This window comes from Puma concolor, chromosome B1, assembly GCF_028749965.1.
Source record: "Puma concolor isolate L17-30 chromosome B1, mPumCon1.1.hap2, whole genome shotgun sequence".
Classification (NCBI taxonomy): Eukaryota; Metazoa; Chordata; class Mammalia; order Carnivora; family Felidae; genus Puma; species Puma concolor.
This window is the reverse complement of record NC_141670.1, coordinates 7,733,193-7,758,849: the sequence shown is the minus strand read 5'-3', so window position 1 is coordinate 7,758,849 and position 25,657 is coordinate 7,733,193. Positions and strand designations below refer to the sequence as shown.

General features: G+C 38.7%; 1 protein-coding gene across 11 annotated transcripts in view; it reads right to left on the bottom strand.

Annotated features, from left to right (window-relative positions):
- WDR17 (WD repeat domain 17) overlaps positions 1-25,657 on the bottom strand; it is a 109,254-nt gene that overhangs the window by 32,887 nt on the left and 50,710 nt on the right. For 10 of the 11 annotated variants that reach the window (XR_015249913.1, XM_086703126.1, XM_086703124.1 and 7 more), the window contains 8 exons: positions 23,605-23,835; positions 18,251-18,502; positions 16,173-16,295; positions 12,890-13,074; positions 10,701-10,869; positions 8,018-8,109; positions 5,514-5,596; positions 3,811-3,897 (listed from right to left, as the gene is read on the bottom strand). Coding sequence is in view for 10 of the 11 variants with exons in the window: in XM_086703126.1 (XP_086559252.1) it covers positions 3,811-3,897; positions 5,514-5,596; positions 8,018-8,109; positions 10,701-10,869; positions 12,890-13,074; positions 16,173-16,295; positions 18,251-18,502; positions 23,605-23,835 (1,222 nt within the window). In the remaining variant the exon portion in view is untranslated. The remainder of the gene's footprint in view (positions 1-3,810; positions 3,898-5,513; positions 5,597-8,017; positions 8,110-10,700; positions 10,870-12,889; positions 13,075-16,172; positions 16,296-18,250; positions 18,503-23,604; positions 23,836-25,657) is intronic. The other variant, XM_086703123.1, reaches the window with a different exon arrangement.

Sequence of the window (25,657 nt, the reverse complement as noted above, 5' to 3'; positions counted from 1 at the left end):
TGTATATATTTATTACTCACATGGCTAATATTTGTGTGTCAAGTAGTTCCTGGTTGATTTTTTTTCATCACGAGTGTACTCTTTAACCTCCATCTCCTATTTCCCCCATCCCTTCATCCACCTTCCCTCTGATAACCATCAGTTTGTTTTCCGTAGTTAAGAGTCTGTTTCTCGGTTTGCCTCTTTTCTTTCCCTTTGCTCATTTGTTTTCTTAGATACCATATGAGTGAGATCCTATGGTATTTGTCTTTCCCTGACTGACTTCACTTAGCATAATACCCTGTAGATCCATCCGTGTCATTGCAAATGGCAAGATTTAATTCTTTTTTATGGCTGAACAATATTCCATTGTGTACGTGCCACATCTTCTTTATCGTTCATTTTAACAGGACTTGTTCTTACAACCCATGAGTACAGAATGTCCTTCCATTTCTCTGTGTCATCTTCAATTTCTGTTAAAGTGTTTTACAGTTTTCAGAGTAGAGGTCTTTCCCCTTTGGTTAAATTTATTCCTAGAAATTTTTTTGGTTTTGGTGCAATTATAAGTTGGATTGTTTTCTTAATGTCACTTTTTTTTTCATTAGAGAGAGAGAGAGAGAGAGAGAGAGAGAGAGAGAGAGAGAATGAGCATGGGAGAGTGGCAGAGGGAGAGAATCCCAAGCAGGTTCCACACTAAGCATGGAGCCCAACGTGGGGCTCAATCCCATGAACTGTGAGATCATGACCTGAGCCAAAATCAAGAGTCGGATGCTCAACTGACTGAGCCACCCAGGCGGCCCCTTAAGTTCACTTTCTGCTGCTTCATTATTAGTGTATAGGAATGCAACAGATTTCGGTATATTGATTTTTGTATCCTGCAATTTTACTGAATTCTTTTTTCAGTTCTAATAGTTTTTTGGTGGAGCCTTAAGTGTTTTCTTTATACAGTATCATGTCATCTGGAACTAGAGTTTTACTTCTTCCTTACCAATTAGGATGCCTTTTATTTCTTCATGTTGTCTAACTGCTGTGGCTAGGACTTCCAGTACTATGTTGAATGACAGTTGTGAGAGTGGACATTCCTGTCTTCTTCCTGACCTTAGGGGAGAAGCTCTCAGTTTTGACCACTGAGTATGATGTTAGCTGAGGGTTTTTCATATATGGCCTTTATTATGTGGAGATATGTTCCCTCTAGGCCTACTTTGCACAGGGTTATCACGAATGGATGCTGTACTTTGTCAAATGGTTTTTCTGCATCTATTGAAATGATCATATGGTTTTTATCCTTTCTCTTATTGATATAACATATCGATAAATTTGCAAACACTGAACCACCCTTGCATTCCAGGAATAAATCCCACTTGATCGTGGTGTATGATTTTTCTTTTTTCTTTTTTTAGAGAGAGTGAGTACATAAGTGGGGGTGAGGGGTAGGGAGAGAGAGAGAAACTTAAGCTAGGCAGCTCCATGCCTAGCACAGAGCCTGACACAGGGCTCGATCATGCAACCCTGAGATCATGACCTAAGCCAAAATCAAGAGTTGCATGCTTAACAGACTGAGTCAGCCAGTTTCCCCTGATTTTCAAAAAATTTTTGGAAGTTTATTTATTCGGAGGGGGAAAGAAAGAAAGAGAGAGAGAGAGAGAGAGCAAGCAGGGGATGGACAGAGAGTGAGGGAGAATCCCAAGCAGGCTCTGCACTGACAGCATGTAGCCCGATGCAGCATTTGAACTCACGAACCGTGAGATCGTGACCTGAGCTGAGATTGAGTCGGATGCTTAACCAACTGAACCACCCAGGTGCCCCTGAATTTTTTTTAATGTTTATTTTTGAGAGATAGAGAGAGACAATATGTGAGTAGGGGAGGGGCAGAGAGGGGTGGGGGAGGACAAAGGATCCAAAGCAGGCTCTGCACTGACAGCAGAGAGCCCAATGTAGGGCTCAATTCACTAGCCATGAGATCAGGGCCTGAGCACTTAACCAACTGAGCCACCCATGTGCTCCTAATTTTTAAAAAAAATATTGTTGGATTTGGTTTGCTAATAATATTTTGTTAGATTTTTGCATCTATATTCATGAGAGATATTGACCTGCAGTTCTGTCTCCTGTGGTGTCTTTACCTGATTTTGGTATCAGGGTGATACTGACCTCATAGAATGGATGTGAAAGTTTTCCTTTCTCTTGTATTTTTTTTGGAATAGTTTGAAGAAACAGGTACTAACTCTTTAAATGTTTGATAGAATTTGCCTGTGAAGCCGTCTGGTCCTGGACTTCTGTTTTGGGGTTTTTTGATTATTGATTCAACTTCATTGCTGGTAATTGGTCTGTTCAAATTTCATTTCTTCCTGCTTTAGTTTTGGTAGGTTATATGTTTCTAGGAATTTATCCATTCCTTCTAAGTTGTCCAATTTGTTGGCACATAGGTTTTCATTATATTCTGTTGTAATTGTTTGTATTTCTGCGATGTTGGGTGTTATTTCTCCTCTTTTGTTAATAATTTTATTTGGCATCTCTTTTTTTCATGAGTCTTGAATGAGGTTTACCAATTTTGTTCATCTTTTCAAAGAACCAGTTCCTGTTTTCACTGATCTGTTCTATGGGGTTGTTTTTTTAGTTTCTATATCATTCTTTTCTTTTTTTAAGATTTTAGTTTTAAGTAATCCCTACACCCAGTGTGGGATTCGAACTCACAACCCCGAGATCAAGAGTCACATGCTCCACTGACTCAACCAGCTAGGCAACCCTGTATCACTGATTTCTGCTCTAATATTTATTTAACTTTATTTGTTATAATTAATTTCATTACGTTAAGTGTTCCCAGGATATCACAGGAGAAATTTACCTAATACGGGTCAAAGAACACTTTTCTGTAGAAGTGGTTTGGACCTGGGAGCCAGAGCAGGGGTGGACATCACCTACATACAGTACAGATGAGCTGTATTGTATGGGTGTGGGGCTGGGAGCAAATCCTAGATAAAGGGAGACAGCATGAGGTATGAAAATGAGCTGTCTCATTTTTACATTATTTCACAATATCTAAAGAAAGTCTGAATTTCTATGTATAATTTATATAGCCTAAGGAGAGGTTTGAAACGCAAGATTCTTGGAAGTGCGGTGACTTGAAGGATCGGTTTTACCAGGGGTTTGACTTAAAAATTGGATCAATTTTTGGGGCGCCTGGGTGGCGCAGTCGGTTAAGCGTCCGACTTCAGCCAGGTCACGATCTCGCGGTCCGTGAGTTCGAGCCCTGCGTTGGGCTCTGGGCTGATGGCTCAGAGCCTGGAGCCTGTTTCCGATTCTGTGTCTCCCTCTCTCTCTGCCCCTCCCCTGTTCATGCTCTGTCTCTCTCTGTCCCAAAAATAAATAAACATTGAAAAAAAAATTAAAAAAAAAAAATTGGATCAATTTTTAAATCTGAGCCGACGTTCATATGGTGAATACACTAGGGTCTTAAGCAAGGATGACCGTTCAGAACTCTGCATGCGGGTTCTACGTTTGAGGAAGTCCTCCAATGCCACAGCACAGGCATGAAGTGGGCAGCGATGGAAAGTCCTGGTGGGAGAAAACCACTGGAGAGATCGCTAAGTGGGGTTAGGGAAAGGGCTGCCTACACCTCTGTGGAGAAGCTACATGTAGATTAGACTTGCTCTGCACTTCTTATTAGTTAGCCCTCTGCTTCTTCCTAGAGCATCAGCTCGAACAATCACAAGACCAGGCAAAACGACCATTACCTAAAAAGAGTGAGGAGTACCACCTATGGGAGTAACATTAAATTTCATGGTTATTTAAAAGCTACGAGGCTTTTACTTATCTCGAGAGCAGAATTCTTACTTGTTGTTCTGGCTCCAGTCACAGCCGAACACCGCAGCGGGGTGCTTGTATCTGTGCAACACTTTACCGTCAACTGTTCGGATAATACTGAAAGCAAGTGTGACATATTAATAGAAGAAAAAACACCCTAAGTACGTTATTCACAAAAACAAAGCCAGAATGGTTTAGTTCAAAAGGATAGAGACCTTGTCTGCAAAGCACAGGGAACATTTAAAAGCACGGTGTAATTACCAATTATAAGTATGTTTACGTCGGACACTATTAATTATGGCGATCCACTTAATTTGGAGGTGATAAATTTTGATTTAGAAACTATTAGTTGAGGAAACACCTAGTTTAATACATGTATTTGAAAATGAGGATCTAACTGACATAAGCATTTGACTTTTAGCTTCAAAATTCAGCAGTTCAAAATCCGTATTTATGGCAACCCATTTATAATGCCGGCTGCATGTACTATTACACCAAACCCGAGACACAGAACTTATAACATTTTTCTGGCAAATTCTAATGCCAGAAAGAAGTTCTAACACCCGACTGTATCATTGCCAAAATGCAATGACTATTGATTCCATTAAAAAAAAAAAAAAAAAAAAAAAGCTGTGTATAAATTAACGTATTACAGGTTTTTCTAAGTCTCTAGAAAAAACCGTCTCAAACATCATTAGGCCAATGAAAACTTCTGGAACTACCTGGGAGTGGTGGTGACCTATGCTTACAAACGTTTAGTCACTGCCTGTGGTATTGATCAAATAAGCGGGGTCCTGACAGTGCATGGGAAAGCTAAATGTGTATCAGCTAACCAAAAACCTCAGAGGCACATCTCTTGTATTTGGCTATTTACCGATTAGCAAATAGTTCTTTTCAGGGGGAAAAAGTCACTAATATTGTTATTTCTGAAAATTTTAACTTCCTGGTGAAAAGATCTTCGGTTTCCATAACAACTATCTTTTTCACTGAAATTTAAAAATGAGGAAGAGAAAATTGGGCTGGGGATTGCAATGCTCACTATATTCTCAACAGCCAGGTGTGTCTACACCACCTGTCAAAGATGACAATGCTTAGAGCTCCACGGTAGCATCATTTGCTAACAGACATTTGTTTAACTCAAAGGCAATTCTTCCCTTCCATACATTTCTTGGAAACCTACTTTTTCCTGGGACTTAACAGAATGAAGAAAGCACATACTTCTGAAACACAGGGTCAAAGATAGTAGTCACCTAAAAAAAGGCATCTCCCACATGTATTACTTTATTCCTCCTTGCAAAGGCTTTTCATCCTTTTATAAATAACAGCAGCTACAAAAGGTGAACAAGTTTCTAGAGCACTTGTTATCTCTTGAACCACTTGTAAAACTAGAATACCACTCCCTTAAAAATGTGGTGAGGATTATTTAGGCTCTTAGTGAGAAGTCCTTAAAGTTTCTTTGAGGCAATTCACAGTATTTTAGTTACATCTCAGGTGGTAGTTCCATTTAGAAAGGAATTATTGGTTTATGTGTTTTAAACATCACCGCACTCCTATTACCAATACAGTAAAGCAACACAGCATGTGCCTAGATGGGTTTATATATATTTAGGATAGTTGCTAGCGCTGTACAAATGGGATCTCACCTACTGTTTTGATGTATGCGCTAACACGATACAATCGGTATTATCAAATGTATTTTTTATAAACAGGATAACTTCATACACAGTACTTACCAGAAACCGTCACCACTGCAGGTGGCTATTCTTTTGGAATCTTTATGACTCCAGGCAACGCAGAATATTCCGTTTTTTCCATGCTTCAAAAAATGCAAAATACCTATCAATAAAAAATAATTCACCCCTTTTTTCTCATATTTATTTACTTCTTGTATTGCTTTTCTATTAGGAAGTTGCTCTAGATGACGCTAACAGAGGCATTATTGTCAACAGCAGAAAGCTGGGTATATGCTTTTAAAATGAATAAAGCTATCACACTTAAGAAACAAAACCTCTGTCTTGATGTATAAATTGAGTGTCTCTACTCATTTTTTGCAGACACTGGCATAGAGGCAGAATCTGCTTCCTCGGCCGTCTGTAGAATAAAGCTCTGCTTAATGCCTTTCCCCGAAGTGCCACTCGAGACGAAGACAGTTATCTATCTGCTTCCTAACCCAGGGCTACAACTACAGTGTACGAAATACTGCAAGAAATTGTTATTAGTGACTGTTCTTCTAAATTCCGAAGTTCCATTTTTATAGAAACAGAGGAGAATGGATTTAAGGTTATTCCTACCACAAATCACTCTATGGTGACCTGTTCCTCTACATTCTTGGGCTGGGGACGGGGAAGGGACAGAGTCACAGGGAGCATGATAAAGATTTTTAAAACCACAAGGAGTATATTATTCATGGGAACGTCATTCATCAACAGGGATATGGGCGAATAAAAGTTGCAATCAATCCATTTCCAACTTTTATTTAACTTTAAGTTCAATTGCGGCTGCTGCTAGGGAGAGACTAAAGTAACTTCTTACCCTGAGTTTTAAGACTCCTTTACTAAAATGGTCTCTAGTTGGCTCTTTTTTCCTCTTTGGGGGTTGAGGCAGGCAGCTGTGTAACGATGGGTACAAAAATGGACGTGGTCTCTATACTCATGTAGTTGAAGGAGTGGAGGCCTTCCGTCAGCCTTGTTTGTCCCAAGGAAAGTGCACTTACGGCTTAAAGACTGTACCTAACTCGGTTAATTAAAGCTGGCATTGTCCCATATTTATCATCCTAGAGGCAGGCACTTTTTAGATCAGTCTCGACTATGCTACTGAATGCCGGGAGTCTTCCCGTATGGACATGAGAGACGGCCCCGATGCCAGGATGCAGGGCTGCTGGAGGCCGGACGGGCCGCGGTGGCACTGATGGACACATATTTGAGGTCACAGATGCCAAGATGCTCTTAGAAGAGATCAACAGGACTGACACCTAAGGATAACATTTTTCAATTAAGGCCAAAAGTTTCTTTCTCGAGTTCTTCTTTTCTTTTTACATGACCACTATGGGATAGGTAGTGTTCTTGGTGGGAGGGAAGAGGGCAGGTTGGGGGCACAGCTGAAAGGGAAGTATTGTGATGCAGAGAAAGGGAGGGATGTAACTACATGGTCCTTCGTCAAGGCTTCGTCTTTGCTTACAGGTCGTGGGTAACCTTTCCCTAATACGCTGCATTTGCTGCATTACTTTAGTGTCCCCTAGAACATCGAAGCTGCTTAACCCTTGTGGGAATATCAGATTTTGTGTAAGTGGTTTGAAAGCCTGAAATATAAACCATTTTCAAATAAATTATATATTCAATAAACTTTAACAGCAATCATTTGAAATGACTGAAATTTTGAAATGGTGAGAGAGGCTGTTCCTATTTCCCTTGATTCATACCTAACACATTCTAACAAGATCATGTGGTTTCCAAATATCAGTGGTACTCTGTAGAATACGGGCTGGCAATTTAACTCCAGGCAGAAGTCAAGTACGATCTGAGACACTGCAAGCAGGAAGAGGGGAGGTTTTCGTGCTTGCCGTGGAACAACATAATTTAAGAAGTGGAAGGACATCCAAGAAACTGTATAATCCAACTTCACCATCTCACAGGCGAAGAACCCAGTTCAAGACATTAAATGACTCTGCCGGTGTCAGAAGCTGGTTAGTAACAGAATTCAGGCCGTAATTTTGGACTTGTTCTGAGTTCGGTCTTTTGACAACCAATTGAGTATCTGCCTAGACAATTCTGTGGAGGAGGATTCAGAATTCCTTTGAATCTCTAGGGGCGCCTGGTGGCTCAGTTGGTTGAGCAACCGACTTTGGCTCAGGTCATGATCTCACGGTTTTTGAGTTCGAGCCCCGCATCAGGCTCTGTGCCGACAGCTCAGAGGATGGAGCCTGCTTCTGACTCTGTGCCTCCCTGTCTCTCTGCCCCTCCCCCACTCATGCTCTGTCCCTCTCTCAGAAATACACATTAAAAAAAAAAAAAAAGAATTCCTTTGAATCTCTAATGCAATTTTAGGAGAATTTTTATATCTTAGACCCATCTACATTTTTCAGAGTTCATTTCAACATGTGTATGTTCTCTTGGATTTTTTTCTAAGGGACAGAACATAATGTCATCTGGTGATTATTAAATTAAGAGAGAAAAGCATTTACAAAACATGAGGCAGTATAAGCCATCATACTACTCAGCTAGCAAAAAATAAACCTTACCTCATTAAATCGCTGTACCATTTTGCCCCTTTTCACATCCCAAATAAAAGCACCATTTCGGGACGTTGCACCAGCAATGCAGTTTAAGTCACCTTAGGAAACAATTGGTTAGACATGATACGAAATGTTTGACACATACGTAATTCTTTTCAAAATGTAATTTTTGAAAAAGTAAGACTTGTACTTTGTATTAACAGTTCTTTTTAAATGTTTTATAATGGAAATTATGAAGTATATGCCAACAGAGAAGAGTATAATGAATGTAACCACCCCAGAGTTTCAACAATTACCAAACCACAGTCAATCTTGTTTTGTCCATAGTCCCTCCTGGGTTGCATGGGAACAAATCTCTGACATTGTATCATTTCATCAGTAAATACCTCAGTATGGATGTCTAAGAGACTCTTTTGTTGACATGAACAAACTATCACAATCACAAATACAAAAACTATCAATAATTGCTGAATATTATCACATCTCCCATCAGTGCTTACAATTTTCTTTATCTTACACCTAGTTAATTTTGGGGGAGGGGTTAGGAAAGCACTTCTGTAGGCAGAATCATAGAAAAAATAAAAAAACATAAATTATGTTTTTAAGAAATAAAAAAATCTGTGAAAATCAAACTGCTGCTAAGTTAGTAAATGGTCTAGGACTTAAGTATTTTTTGCAAGGCAGACAAAGAGAGACTTTGTCCATTAAAAGAAAGGAAGAGTTGCCACGTGCTACCTAGGAGTAAAACATGGAGTAAAAACATGGAGGAAATGATAAATTATTAGAAACTTAAAAAAATATATAAGTCCTTACCATGTTTCTAGTATTTTCATTCTGCTCCCCCTTTGGGTTCTCAAATTACTGGGGAGAAGTTTCTACATAAATCTGCACTTTTTTTTCTTTTCCTGCGGTAGCTACTCTAAAATTATGGCAAGTTACACAATCCTCTCTACTCTACTTCCTATCGACCTGCATTAGCCTTTTAAATTTTCTCCATACTTAACTAAAGAGCAATTCATCGGTAATCACATTTCAAAATATCAAAGAAAAAAAACTTAAGAATTTCCATTTTCCAACATGTTTACTTTCTTGAGGCAAATTCTCAGTGTAGAGTGAAATAATGCTTTTCAGTAATATTAGGTTCTGGGTTACGATTTCAAACAATGGTTTTTACACTTAGAATTTCTATTTAAGTTTTAGGGTTGAGACTTCTATAACATTCTGTAGGAGGAAGACTATCCAGCTACTAGCTGCCATAGTGCTATGTCACTGCATCGGCTGGCCCAGTTCCTGCCTCCCTAGCCAGGGGCCCTGCTAAGCAGAAGCATATGGCACTGACCGAGAACACAGGCTTCAAAGTCAAACTGACAGCTAGCTGTTCACACCTTGATTCCACCACCACCCACTACGCACATAACCTTGGGTAAGTTACTCAACCTCGCTGACCTCAGACCCTCTTTAATAAATGTTGGTCATCACAAAAGATAAAATTGAAATGAATGTGAATAAGGCAGCGGGTAAGAGACCTAGTTAGGTCTTTTAATCAGTGAAGTAACTTTTTGTTTTCAATTAGCCTTGTATGCATATTGGCACTAAGTATGTTCTTAAAAGAACAACTACTGTCATTAAGAGTTTGAAGTAAAATCGGCTTCTGGATCTTCTCCTGATTGTTAGAGATAAGGGCTAAATAAAACAGCAGTAGGTTCCTAGCCTTTTTTGTATCACAGACCTCTATGAAAAATCTGATTCCTAAGATAATCTTTGACAGACATTGGCACATACACACATATGCTAAAACTTTTATGCATAAAATCCAAGAGACTCCCAGAATCTCTGAAGATGTCTAAAACCTTCGATAGCCCATAAATTCAAGGCTAATCATCCCTGTGCATGAAAAGATAATCTCACAAAAAGCTATATCCTGGTTATATGTGGATTTTAAATTCATATGTCACCGTTAGCACAAGTAAGGAAAACATTCTATATACTTTATAAAGTGAAAAATTCATTTAGGTGTGTAAAGTGATTTATTATAGGGCAATAATGTTTTGAAAAAAAATGTCAGAAGTTTCAAGGACATCTCTTCTCTCCTTTATGTACAGGAAGGTATAAAGATAGCATCTTTCTGAGATCAAAACAAAAGACCCTATTCTGGCAATAACAGTTCTTCAATATTACAAAGGTGAACTTTATATAGAATTACATAGTCACAATGGAACTGTGATGATTATATAATCATTCATATTTATAAATAGCTGTATCAGGGAAAGATATGGATTATAATTTTTTATTATTTTTTTTTACTTTCATGTGTTTGGCTCATATGAAAATTTTAAGGAAAACTTTTATCATATAAAATGTGTTGTACCTTTCAAGGCACAGCTATACAAATGCAACTAAAACCAGAAGGGTCAAGAGGACCCTTACTGACTGTGGTTTTCGTAAATGATTATGTCACATAGAAGGGCTCCGAAATCAACGGACCTGCAGGGGAAGTCTATTCCTAAACCCCACAAAAACAGAACCAACATACATACTAGAACTCATTTGCCTCTACAGTCATCTGGAGCAAGATGGCATTGAGAGAAGAATATAACCCAAACGAAAACAGAAGTTAAGAAAGTCATTTAGCTGTATTTTTTTTTTTTTCATTTAATTGTATTCTCTATTTTAATGAGCTGAGTCTTACCTGGAGCCCACGAGAGGGAGTAAACAACGCCTTCGTTCCCCGGGGACGTGTGCACGGCTGTCAACGTGTTTATGTCCCAGACTTTTATGGTGCCATCAAATGAAGCTGTCGCCAAAAGATTGGGGTCGTCGGGTTTGAATTTGCAGTCAAAGATTGTTTCCACATGCCCCTGAGAATGCAGCACAAAGAAGTCAGAACTACTGGGGACAATTCATGTGATTCATGAACAAATGACAGTGTCTCATCAGGTGACACATGGACCCGGTTTCAAACATTCATGTTAAAATAGACAATATATACTAACATGGTAATACAAGATGAGAATCTCTGCTGTGGTTGAATGTTCTCTGTGCTGTTATTACTATACTCTTTTATACAGATATAGATTTTATTCAACCACAATACCTCAAATCAGCAACAAAATACAAAAAAATTCCCAGGTGTCCTTTGTCAACTTCAATTCAAAAACACAAAACATGTCTTTTCTGATTATTATATTCCAGAGATTTATAAAGTGGGCGCCTGGGTGGCTCAGTCAGTTAAGTGTCCGACTTCAGCTCAGGTCATGAGCTCACAGTCATGAGTTCAAGTCCTGTATCGGGCTCTCTGCTGTCAGCACAGAGACTGGAGACTGCTTCAGATCCTCTGTACCCCCTTTCTCTGTCCCTCCCCAGCTTGTGCGCTATGTGTCTCAAAAAATAAATAAAAATACTAAAAGAAAAGAAATGTATAAAGTAATTAACTATTAACAGTTACTGTGTCTTTCCGGTAGCATAATAAAAGACGAAGATAAAACTGAAACTATAGGTCCTTAAATGCAACTATTCTCTTTTATACCATGACGTACGCCAAAAGAACGTCATGATTTTGGGAGAATTGAAAAGTATCCAGCATAGCTTTGGTTTTTAATTAGTCTTGTTCCAAATTTTCTAACAACTTTATTCTTTAAAAATTGTAAGGAAAAAAAAAATCACTGTCTCTTCAGACTGGCAGACATTATCAAAATGAAAGGAGCCACTGCAATAATTTATAATCAAGGACTGTTTTTTTAGAACTATAAAACGTTTTCTAAATAAAACATTTCGAAATGAAGACACATTCTCAATAGAAACTCTACTGAACTTCGATGGCATGACTACTCCTTTGCTAATAGAAGTTGTTATAAATTTAAATGTAGTTTTGTATTTTTCTCTCTTCCCTTTCATAAATTATTTTGTAAGCAAATGGTAATCTGAAGTATAAGAAGAGTTCACCACACTGGGAAATAATTTACATGGAAAGAAAATTAAATAGTCTAGAAAAAAATCTACAAATGCAATATTTAAAAATAACTAAGCTACACATTGTTACAACATTTTTTTTGGTTACCTTTCCATTTTTTTGGAAGATGAAATTAAACATGTCCTAAAATGATACAGGATTAGCGATTGTTTCCCTCAAATTTTTTTTTTTTTTTTAACCAGGGCAATTATAGCTCTAGATCCCTTTTCTAAGTTTTTCTACAGAAAAACAACCAACACTTCAAGGTTTCTTATCTGGATCAGTCTAATGCAACACGATATAATTATATGCCTTCATTCAACTAAATTTAATAAAGTCTGGCTGTATGGCAGGCACGATTTCATGTCATGGGGATAAAAAATCAGACAAAAACACGAGTCCACAGCGAGTTTGTATTCTATTTTACACGGGGGCTTAATGATCACAAGAACAGAAGTTCACAGAATCAACAGATTTATTGTACTGATTCGGTAACAATAAATCTTAGGAGAACAATGAACTCAACCTTATTCATTTCACAGATATGAACAACAAAGCTCGGACTTGTCCTTCCTTCTGAAAGAATACTGGTTTCTTATTTTGCTTCCAACATACAGTACACACATGTAATTTCCCAATACTACATGAAGGATCCACAGGGTGTACACAAAAACGGGAACACTACCAACCATGTGCAGTAATCATGATAAAACTAAATACTAATGAAGTTTAATGCTTAGAATTTTAAGAAACATAATAGTTTTCTTATCATTCTATATAAAATCCTAAAATGTTGCAGCCAACCAAGATAAGGTCCTAACATGCAATTCTTTGCAAAAATAATTTTAACAATATTAATATGCAAGTAAAAGTAATTATCATATGCTACCACAAAATAAGTGTTGGGTATAAAGGAAGGAATGACTTACCAAGTCCCTAAGAAAATCCCACTTCTTGGCTCCTAGGTCATAAAGCCCAACCCCACCATCCAAGAAACAGCACACGACGTGACCGGGAGGAAGAGAAAATGCTTGATTCTGTGTCAAAGTTGGGGGAGGAACTGCTTCACTCGTTGAGGACGTATAATGATTTTTAGTTGGAGACTGGGTTGAAACTAAAAATGAAAAGAATAAACAAGTAAGTATTTATACCAACGGCTTCCCATAGTTTATAAAGATGTCCCTTTGTTTCCTTTTATCCAGAATTTATATCAATAAACCGTTAGACGATAACCGTATTTTCTGCCACAGGAGTAATTCAGCAGCACTGTCAAAAACCATACATACATCTATGTAGAGGTGGAGATGACTTTGCAAGGATATGTATAAACGTGCAGGTGGAAAAAAACGGATGAAAATTAGTTGAGTGAGGAACCACAATATGTGGTGAATACTTGGTTTCTTATCTCCCCATAAATTAAAGCACAGCATGATTATTTTTTAATTAGAATCTTCTCTCAAAATGCTGACTAACGGCTTACTTCCCCTCTACAGACACAAACATGCATGAATGTTTTTATTTTAAGGCTAATAACGCTCTTCCACTAATTTCCAATCCAATGAAAATATTTTTGACATTATTTATAATTCAAATTTAGCACCCAAATTAAGAATCACAACTCTGACGTACATTTACATCGCAATTTTTCTTTCTTCTTCCTTAGGTTTATTTTTACTGTTCATATATTTCCATTTCTCAACTTTCGATTATATTCTTTGCCTCATATTTTGTCTTCTTTCAAGAAGTTTTGCCTTAGAATGTGAATATTTTCTTGCAAACACAAATCAAAGTAATGACACTGCTGTAAATGATCAGACCAATCTATATTAGTTAAATAGTGGAATATAAATAAATATTTTCCAGTAAATTCTTTTTTTTTTTTTCAACGTTTTTTTGTTTTTTTTTTATTTATTTTTGGGACAGAGAGAGACAGAGCATGAACGGGGGAGGGGCAGAGAGAGAGGGAGACACAGAATCGGAAACAGGCTCCAGGCTCCGAGCCATCAGCCCAGAGCCCGACGCGGGGCTCAAACTCAAGGACCGCGAGATCGTGACCTGGCTGAAGTCGGACGCTCAACCGACTGCGCCACCCAGGCGCCCCCAGTAAGTTCTTTTTGATCCAAATAAAGCCTTCCTTACTACATTCAATTTGATAATATTCATTTCTCAGAATCTGAGAATTACAGGAAGCCCAAACTAGCATAAACCATGAATAACAAAAAAGGCATTTGGTTCAACAAAATTCTGCTGACAGTTTGGTTAAAATTAGTATGTTCCATGGCTGGTTATTCTAATATTTTAATTTGTTGACATTATGGGTGATTGTGACATTTAAAAAATTGTTTTTAATGTTTATTTTTGAAGGAGAGAGAGACAGAGTGTGTGTGAGGGGGGTGGGCAGAGAAACAGGGAGACACAGAATCTGAAGCAGGCTCCAGGCTCTGAGCAGTCAGCACAGAGCCGGATGCAGGGCTCGAACCCACAAAGCGCGAGATCATGACCTGAGCCGAAGTCGGATGCTTAAACGACTGAGCCACCCAGGTGCCCACTGTGACATTTTTATGTACCTATGTATCTATAACTTACCTTTTTGAAGAATTTGGTGACTATGTCTATATTTGAAAGTTTTCATTTTCACATATTTTTTTTTATTCCACATTTTGTTACATTAAAAAATTGAGGAGGGGAGAGGAATGAGATAGTTATCTAACAACAAGTAGCCTGAAGTGATCTACTAAAAAATCACAAGATGGCTATGTGCTTCTTTTTATTTTTGGTATTATCTCTAATGGGCAGGGGCAACCCTTGTAATAATAAAAAAATATGAAAGAAGAGAAACTGTAATAGTTCAGTCATCCCATGGTAGCAACTAAACACAAATAACTTCAAAAAAAATACAGGATGCATGAATATGCTGGCCTCCAGCACAGGACTTGTCTGGCCCTAATGTTTCTGTCCCCTCCAGTTTCCAGGATCCAGGAGTGTTAGGCCTGCACAGCAAAGCTTAAATGTATGGAAAGCCTGGAAATGTATGAAAGCTCTGCCAACACAGAGACCTTCCCCTACTTGCGTCACCCACTAAGTTCGATACCAAATTTGCAACCAAAACCATAGGACTTTGATTAGGTCGTGCTAATTTTTTATTGTATTCTAAAGAGGGACAGCAGTAAGGAGGCGTCACGAACTCTTGAACGCTCGATCATTAAACTCCCTTCCCCATGTTTTTCTCCGATCCACACAAAAATGAAAGCACTACGAACCACATGGAGCAATCATGATGGACTTAACAGGAAGTCAATCTCTTTTCCCTCCCTTAATTTGAATTAAGAAAAATTCTAAACCTCCCCCACATGCCAGACGGTTTCCTTTAGAGCTTAAGTGTATTTTATTATTTCTCTTCATTAAAAAAGCAACAAAAGAGGGGCGCCTGGGTGGCGCAGTCGGTTAGGCGTCCGACTTCAGCCAGGTCACGATCTCGCGGTCCGTGAGTTCGAGCCCCGCGTCGGGCTCTGGGCTGATGGCTCAGAGCCTGGAGCCTGTTTCCGATTCTGTGTCTCCCTCTCTCTCTGCCCCTCCCCCGTTCATGCTCTGTCTCTCTCTGTCCCAAAAATAAATAAACGTTGAAAAAAAAAATTTAAAAAAGCAACAAAAGATAATCGAGAAAAAAAGTAGACAAAAATAAATAATATCCTAAATAGCAGCTGTGAGTCCAGTGACAACTGGTATTCACACATGTAACATATGTTCCAGAGCCTAGGTTTCAAGCATTTGGGTTCTTTCAACTATTTATAAACCCTACAGATTGTAAAAGAGCCACAGGTAAGACACAAAATGTCCTAGTTCAGACCAATTTTATTTGATCCCATTACTCTCGATATTTGCTATTTTCACAATGATCATTGCTTCATTTTCCCCATGTAGATAATTTGAGATTATCTTAACATTCTCATTAGCATTTTTTCCTCTTTTTAAATTCATTAGCATTTAAAAAATGTAACTTGGCTCTAAATATTTTCAACTTAGTAATATTAGATATTATGTGGCCTTAACGGGTCCTTTAGTACATACATTGTCAAAGGCTATTTTTAAAAATCTGCTTTTCAGGAGCATATAGTATTTGGTATGTCTATATATCATTATATCAGTCACTTCATTTGATAGCAACAAATCTGACATTTTAAAATAGTACATTTTGATGATATTTTTACTTACATTTTTTTCTTGGAGGAGAATTAAGTACATGTAAGCAGTGAAACCCTGTTTTCTTTAGTTTAAAATTATCTATAGGTGTTGTTCGTGAAACATTCCAAATACGCAAAACACCCACTTGAGAATCTAGTCGGATGAAGAAAACAGCATTGTATTAACGAATATTATTTGAAATATGAAATGCCCAGACATAAAAGAAATAACAAAAACCTCAACTTGTAGATTCTTAGCACCACTTATCAACATTCTTCAAACAATACTGCACAATAACACAGAGAAACAGGTGAAACAGTATTCATCCTTTACATTTTTGGCTCGTTTTGCTTTCGCTTTTCTGTTCCAAATCCTCTCCTAGGGTGAAAGACTGCCTACCTTGGCAGTATCCCCTGAAAAGGTTATTATCAGAGTCTGATCACAAAAAAGGCAGCCCACTGCCACAGTTGCTTCAGGAAAGCCATCTAAAGAAACTGTCCACCGCTAACACTAAGTAATATTTTGTCTTTTCAAATGCTGGTAAAATGCTCCCTCGCCCACTTGTCAGCAAACAAGGACTACCTAAGGACCAATTAGAAAGCTCCCTCCCTTCCAAAAAATCCCACCTATTATATACAAGCTACTTTGGAAAATATTCTGGCAGTGCCTCACATGATTAATGAAAGCCAGCATATGACTCGCCAGCTGCACTCCCACACATACACCCAACAGAACGATAAACACGTCCACACAAAAATCTGTACGCAAACGTTCATCACAGCATTATTTACGATAGCAAAAAAAAAAAGTGGAAGGAAGGTAAATGTCTGTCAACTGATACATGGCTAAACCAAGTGTGGCATGGCCACACAATGGAGTAGTATCCTTGCACAAAAAGGAATGAAGAACAGACACGCACTGCAACATGGATGAACCTTGAAAACTTTACGGTTAAGTCAAAGAAGCCAGACACACGCACTGAATCGTTCCAGTTCTCGGAAACGTCTGGAGTAGGTAAATCCAGAGAGAGAGAGCAGTTTAGCAGTTGACATGCACTCCTGTGTGCACTTGGGGCTGTGGACAGCGGCTGACGGAGAGTGCCTGCTAATGGTTACAGAGTCTACCGGGGCTACGACAAAATGTTGCGGCAGGAGGTGGTGGGAACGGATGTACAACTTTGCGCCTACAGAAGTCGCTGAAGTCTACACTTCAAAATGCTGTTTTATTGTATGTGAATTTTAACTCCGTAATAATGAAAGCATACTGAAAATGTTCATGTCTGTCATCAATTATATCCCAGGAAGTGAAAGGCCATTTCGATATTTAAGTAAGACTCCATGCACTTCCATGTGTGACATAAGTACTTAAGGATGTAAAGAATTTCTTTAAGACGGTGGGCAGCATGAAAACTCTCTTAGCCCACATGAAGCAAATGTGGGAGGTAGTCACACAGTAGCTCAAAGTACTCAGCCTTTCAGAGACTTCTCTCTTGGACCCTAAGTAAACAACAGAAGTAGTTATTTAATCCTTAATTACCATTTTGAATGCCCTCATTTTCCCTTCCCATCACTTCTTAGCTTTACTAATTCTCTCACAATTAGGCAACCACGAAGGGGCTTCTGTTCTAGCCATGGTAATAAATTCCACTTTCATTTCCAACCTACGTTGAAAATGCCTTGGTCTCTCTCGGTACCCGTGGTCCCCGACAACCAAAATCATCGGTGAGGAAACAAGCTCCCAGCCAGGTCAACCGTTTTTCTAGTCAGTACTTTTCCTGTCATCCTTCCATGCCTGAAACTGTATTGTCTGTGTCTTCTGTATGCACGTGAACACAAAAACCCGAGCGCACGTGTGTGTACATGTGTGCTCATACAGACTATATTCCAGTTTATTATCAAAAACCTGGAAAACTGGGCCTTAATTTCATTTTTATCATTATGTTAATGACACACAATATAAAGGAAAGTAAACTAGGCATTTACTGTAATAAATAATACTGGGATATTAATTCATTTTACACAAAATTAACCAATAAAAGGGTATCATTTCCCTGACTCCATTAAAGAATAAACATATATTTAAAACTCTGGGGACCAGGGTAAACTTACCTCCAGTGACAAACATCCCGGGAGCACTGGGAACCCAGGCCAAGCACTGGACAGAAGCCGCTGCACTGGGAAAATTAAATGTTGTGATGCAATAAAGGGATTCCGAATCTAGCAGGCGAATTCCAAAGTGCAAATTAGCCACAAGGAGATAATCGGTAGACAGCGGGTCCCATTCCAGGGCTGTCACTGGATCTTCTTCATCTGTCCCTTCAAGAGAGTCAGGTCTCAGAACATGTTTCTGACTTTTACTACCTATTAAAATATAAAGAAGAAAGATTTTAAACACAATGCTCAAAAGAAAATTATTGAGGGGCGCCTGGGTGGCTAAGGCGGTTAAGCACCCGACTTCAGCTCAGGTCGTGATCTCGCGGTCCGTGGGTTCAAGCCCCGTGTCAGGCTCTGTGCTGACAGCTCAGAGCCCAGAGCCTGCTTTGGCTTCTCTGTGTACCTCTCTCTGCCCCTCCCCGGTGCGTGCGTGCTCTCTTTCTCCCTCAAAAATAAATAAAAACATTTAAAAAGAAAAGAAAATCAGTTAACTGCGATCCTATTAATTTTCTCTCTGCATAGTGCTGAAGTCTGGCATCTGTGTGCAGAAGTCACCATGGACACTTGAGCGCAGGAGGACGTGGAAGCCTCAGCTGCAATCCCTAGAGCCCAAATGCTTCTGTTTGTTCCCAAAACGCCAAAGGAAAAAGACGCAGATAAAGAATACCAATGCTCTTGTCATCAACTAGTTTGCACGGAGTGACAACAGTGTAGGGGCGGGGACGTGCTTACCAAGAGGAGCACCCTGGAGTGATTAAAAGCACAGACTTGGCAGTGGACTGCCTGGGGGCAAACCCTGGTTCCACCACGGACTAGCTGCGTTCTCGGACAGGACACCGAGTCTCTGTGTACTCGGGTTCCTCATTTGTTTGATGGAGAACAGAACAATCCTTAGCTTGCAGAGTTTTGTTAAAGATTAAGGGAGTTAGCTGCTTACAGGGCTAAGAACGGGAGGGCCTCTTAGGAGCAGCGTATCGGTATTTACTGTCCCTCCTCGTGCATCAGAGCATCTGTCGTGACCATAACTCACTCCCGACATCAGGTACAAATAAGGCAGCCAGAAAAACAGGGACATAAAAAGTGTGGAACCGAATGAAGCAAAGAACGATCAAACAATCCTCTTGTGCCGTCCCAACTGAGATACCACTGGCAAGAGGGAAAACATGCTTCTGCTGATACACCACACAGGGCTCCAATTAGCCGGCCTCAGCTCCCAGAAGAACGGCAGTGAAACAACAATTCAGAGGCCATGATGTTAACACAAAGAACCCACTCCTCCTGAGTATCATAAACCCTGCAAAGCGTGTTTACTAAACCATAACCCATTGACAGACACCAGAGCCCTTTCTGTAATCTCATCATTACACATTGTTTTTCAACGTACCAGATTATAAAAGCAGAAAAAATAAATTTCCTTGGATATATCTGTCAAGTGAACTGAACACCTTACAGTTTCTGGCCTGGGAGTAAATTTGTCAGAATACACTGATCTTCATAATGCTCATCTTACAAGGGCAGAATTTTATTTAGAATTTTTACACATAAAATCATAGAAGGCACATGTGATGTTTCATCAAAATTCATCAAGTTTTTGCAATCATCACCAAGAAAAGTTTGGTTCTTCTTGCCCCAAATAAGCACCTTGCTAAAGTGCTATTTGATATAAAAAACAGTAATGAATATTAAAATAGCTATTCACTGTAAGCCAGAGAGAGGAAGAAAAATGATTCACCTAAGTTGTACTAGTTATTTCTTAAGTAATTTTTAGGTATTTGCATATGGCAGTTAATATCAATGGCTTATTAAAAATATTCCAGCATGCAAAAAAAAAAAAAAGTAAATGCTGAATATTGAAATTGGGTTGCTTCAAAGCCCCATACAGTCAAAATGATTATGAGTTATAGCCATTGTTTCCTATTCTGTCTAGTACCAACATTTTTATTATTAAAAAATAGAAAGCTAAAGCTGTAAAATTTTACAGCCAGGCATTAGAACAAGAGCTGATAATACTTTCATTATTTTATATGTATTTATGTTACTATTATTTATGTTCCATTTTATTATACAAATATCAGACAACTTGTGTTGTCAGATGAGGACAGGAGTGTATGACAAGACTCAGTAAGAAGATAAGGTTGACAATTTCTGTATGAAAAACAAAAACTGGGGCAAAGGAAAACTAGGGCCGAAAAATAAAATAATGAGGATAATGTATAATACACATATCTGTTCAAATTTTCATTTTGAGACCAGCAGCCCAAGCAAAGTGGAAAGAAATCAAGAAAGGTTACATAATTCAGGGTCCACAGGATAAAAATAAAACAAAAAGACACAAAAAAAATGTGCTCAGGAGAAGCACAACTTTTCCCAGAAATGAGACCAGCAATACACGTGTCCCGTGTGTTTTCAAAAAGGGAACACAGCATTACATAGGGACAATGTCATCAACGTTCCTAAAATAAAACCATGCAAATTTGATTAATGCACATCCTTGGAATAACACCAAAGTCAATTCAATGAAAACATTCCTATTATGAGGATAAAAAAAAAAATCCAATGACCTGGCTTTGTCCAAAACTATTTAAAATAGCTAAAGCAGTTTTCTAATGTTTTTGGCCCTAGATTCCTCTGCTCATATGTGGATCTGTACGTGATCCAATACATTATTTAACAGAATAAAGTGGTGCTTTTCAGACTGAAAGGGAGAAAGCGTAAAAGAGAGATAAAGACAGGAAAGCAGAGAGCCTGAGGTCTTAGCCTCCTGTAAGAACCGGGGAGGACATTAATTTCATCTTGTTGCACAGAGATAGAACCACCTGTTGTGCCAAAAAATCATTAAGAAAGTGACCCCTCCTTAGGAAAGGACAATACCAGTATGAATACTAACAGCCTCAAAGCTTCAAACTCACAGTGCAGAATGTAGTATTAGAACAAAAAGTAGTATTTCCTTCACAACCATCAGCTCATATATGTGCAAGAGGAAAATACATAGCAGAATTATACCTTTTCTGATGTTGTGTACATATTCATTGCTATACATCCTATGGAATAAATGAGTTCAACAAGTCTGTTCGGGGTGGTTACCCATACAGGGAATTGTGTTCCCCTAAAAGATGTTGAAGTCCCAACCTCCAAGAATCTGTGAATGTGATTTTACTTGGAAATGGGGTATTTGCAGATGATAAATTAAAATGAGGCCATTAGGACAAACAATAATCCAACATGACTGTGTCCTTATAAAAAAGAGAAATTTGGACACAGAGACCTGCATGCACACAGGGAGAACACCATGTGAACAGCGATGTTACGTTGTCACAAGCTAAGGAACCAGAAATGAAGAGACAGGCTAGAACAAAAAGCTTTCCTTGGTGCCTTCAGGGGGCCTGCTGACACCTTGATTTTGTGTCTCTGGTCTCTAGAATTACGTCACAATAAATGTGTTGCTCTAAGCCATCCCGTGTGTGGAACTTGGTTAGGGCAGCCCTTGCAAGTAAACACATAGGTGGACCCAGAAAAATCATTTGATGACACGGGTAAAATGCACAAATTACTTTAATAACTTGAAGATGAGTTATGGGAAAATCTGGGCCCTTCTAGAAGTGACATGGGTTGGAATGCTGAAATATTATACATCCTAGCCTGACTGAAATCCACAAAAGGGAAATAAGGGAAAGGAAGTCTTTATCCATCCCTATCCTTTCTATGCCACAATGAGCATACATCGTCTCAGTGTTTTAGGTCTTAGACACATAATACAATGTTTCAACGTCTTAGGAGTTAAAACCTCCAAAAATGCCTACTAGCAACAACAACAGACTAGTAACAATAATAAAGCAAGAAAAGAAAGCCACGGTCAAGGAAAAAGGAGATGGCCACAATGACAAATTATAAAACATGAATAATATCTAGAATGAAATTTGGACCAAAGTAAGCACACCCTCCTCAGGATCCTCTTTAGAGCTCAAAAAGATTCTCAAAAAGAAAGTATAACAATCCAGGGTGCCTGGGTGGTTCAGTCGGTTAAGCGTGTGACTTCAGCTCAGGTCATGATCTCACAGTTCGTGGGTTCAAGCCCCGCGTCGAGCTCTGTGCTGACAGCTCAGAACCTGGAGCCTGCTTCGGATTTTGTGTCTTCCTCCCTCTCTGCTTCTCCCCTGCTCGTGGTCTGTCTCTCTCTCTCTCTCAAAAATAAACACTTAAAAAAATTTTTAAGTGAATATCAGATCCTGTTTGAAATATATTTGAGATAAGATGACCCCAATATACCAATGTTTAATGTAACATTTTTTAACTTTAGAAAGATTGTTCCTTTAAGAAATATTTATTTGAATTTTCATGATTTCTTTGGTTCAATTTCAATTTTTTTCTTCCATTAATTTCAGGTAAGTTGAATGTAATCTGTTTTGTGAAAGTAGCGATCCTAACCCTAAAAAGCGCTTTTACCCATCTATCTAATGAATCAGGAGTCACATTTATTAACAGAGGTACCAGATGGCTAAAAGGATGTTTCTCAAATGGTAGCCATCCTTATTTATGAGTGGAGAGCTATTTAGGCAGTTTTTAAAATTTTTCATTGCACAACTTCTCATTGTTTAAATTAAAAAAATAAACATAATTACTCAGACCCTTTCATTGAGCCAGATTGGTTAACTAGTGGGGGGGCTCCACAGAATTATTATTCCTTTTTATCTCAGGTTCAAAGTCTTTGCTAAGGGGTTGCAGCATCACAATGGTATTGTACAGGCAGGTAGGAAAGTATTTTTGAGTCGTATTAGTAAGTCATCATATATATATATTTTTTTATTTTTTAAAACTTTTTTTTTTTAATTTATTTTGAGAGAGAGCAGAGGAGGGGCAGAGAGAGAGGGAGTGAGAACCCAAGCAGGCTCCACCCTGTCAGTGCAGAGCCTGATGCGGGGCTTGAACTCACACACCATGAGATCATGACCTGAGCTGAAACCAGGAGTCAGACACCCAATCAACTGAGCCACCCAGGCGCCCCAAGTCATCATATAGTTCTTCTGTGTGTCCTTATTCATTCAGGCCACTTTCTAGGTAAATGTGCAAAAATGAACAGACTTAGAACAATAAAATTATGGGGCAAGTGACAAGATTTAGGCTAATGCCAAGTCCAAACTACACAGAGGAGTTACATCTATTACAACAACACTTCATGGTGCTGGATTATATTTGCACAACTATTATTTTACAATTAAAATATTGTTGACTTTGGCTGTATGTCGTGGAGAAAAGAAATTGTAAGTTAAGAAAAATAAACTTCAAGAGATCTTGACTAATTAAATTCTTACCTGGTTGAAAAATGGACAGACTTCCATCAATATGACCAAATACAACTTTCCCCCTTTTTTGGCTATGCCATCTGAATATACAGATATCAGACAAGAAGCTGTGAGCTTCCCTGTGAACAGTCACCCCACTCTCTGGTCCTGAGATGGTCCAAATGAACAGCGGGCCTCTGTGGGAAACAAATGCCACCGTATCACCTGCATTCCAGCACCAGCTGAGAGAGGCAGGCACCCCTAGAATAAACAAAATATAGACACGTAATAGACACATGTGGAAGAAGACCAGACCATGAAATGCTATTTACGTTGCACACTGCTGAAACAACTTAAAATATAACAATAGTCTTGTTATTAAAATAATATTACCTTCTAAGTTGGGAATTGGACTTATAAAGTAACCCCAAAGACTATAGGCCACCTGTGTAGGGTGCTTCCAAAATGGAAAAATACCTAGTTAGGGTTAAAACTACTAATATGAGAATATGCTTCATATATTCAGGCATTTATAGAGTTTTTTTTTTCTTTCAGAAACTATGTAATCAAGCATTAAATTCTTACTGAATTTTTGTATAGAAGACCTGCTACAGGCATTCTAGGTATAAACGTATGGGATACGATTCCTGCTTTATAGGACCTTAAACACAAGATAAAAATATAAAGTCCTGGGAAGATAAGGATCCATTGTATGAAAAGTTGAATGCTGCTATAAGAGTTTAAAAACAACAAAATTAATGCTATAGGACTGCCTGGGTGGCTCAATGAGTTGAGCATCCAACTCCTATTTTAGCTCAGGTCATGATCACAGGATCATGGGACTGAGCCCTGCATGGGGCTCCACACTGAACATGGAGCCTACTTAAGATTCTCACACTCTCTCCCTCTGTCCCTCTCCCATGCTTGCACTCTCTCTCTCTAAAATAAAAAACAAATAAATAAAATTTCAAATTAATGCCACGGTCTATGTTTTATCAGGGCTTAGATTCACATCTTAGCACTGCTTCAGATGAACTAAACAAATAACCACCTCTTAAACCTCTGCCTTCTCATCTATAAAACGGATATAAGTAAAAACAGCTGAACACCTATTCCACATGAATGTTAAGAAAGGATATATAATAATGTATGTAAAAGTCCCTTTTAAACTATAAAAGACATACTAAAGTTCATTGTATTCTCTTCACCATTACAGTGATCAAATAAATCATATATAAAGTAAGTGTTATGGTAAATTTCTAACTCAAGACAGAAATTATAAACGTGCCAACACAGATACTTTAAGCAACTGCGCCAGAATCAGCAAACTGAATATGCGTATCAGATCATTTGGAATTAGGGCCCAGGAATCTATCTGTAACAAGGTTCTCCAAATGATTTTGATGTGTAGAAAGGTGTGTAAACCACTGGGCTACTGTCCTGAAAAGAAACTGGATTTGAATTATACCTTGAGAGACAGCAGCAGAGTTTAATATGTGGGATGAGTGGTATTTCCAAGGAAAAGGAAATGGTATGAATAAAGACACAGTCGGAAGCTGTTCATGCACAGTAAACTCAGTTTGTGTCACAGTCCTTACCACCCCACGGGCAGCAACTGCACGCCTAATGCCTACCTTGGGGCCTGCCATCAAATGGGAACTCCATAAATGCTTATAGAAGGAATGAAAGAGCACATGAATAAGTCCAATAAAAAGCTGATGTGGTTTAGCATCCATTAACAGAAGGAGAACTTCCCAGTAAGGTGTAAGAGAATGGGTCAAACCACCACAGCACACGTGGAGAAAGCCAGAAAGCTGGTTCTCCGAATTGGGTTTCAGGAAATGCAGCGAGGAAGAGAAGGGACCAGCAACAGTGTCACATAGTTAAGACGGAAAACACTTCTGTAGTGGCTTAGTATGTGTAAGCACTTCGAAGAGCTCTACAGAATATCAACTCATTTAATTCTCTCCCAAATACTCTGAGATGGGCAGGTAGTACTATTATCCACTGTTAACGTGTTTTGGGTTGTTTTTTTCTTCCTGGATGGATATTACCAAGTATGATTTTTTCCAAGTTGATGATA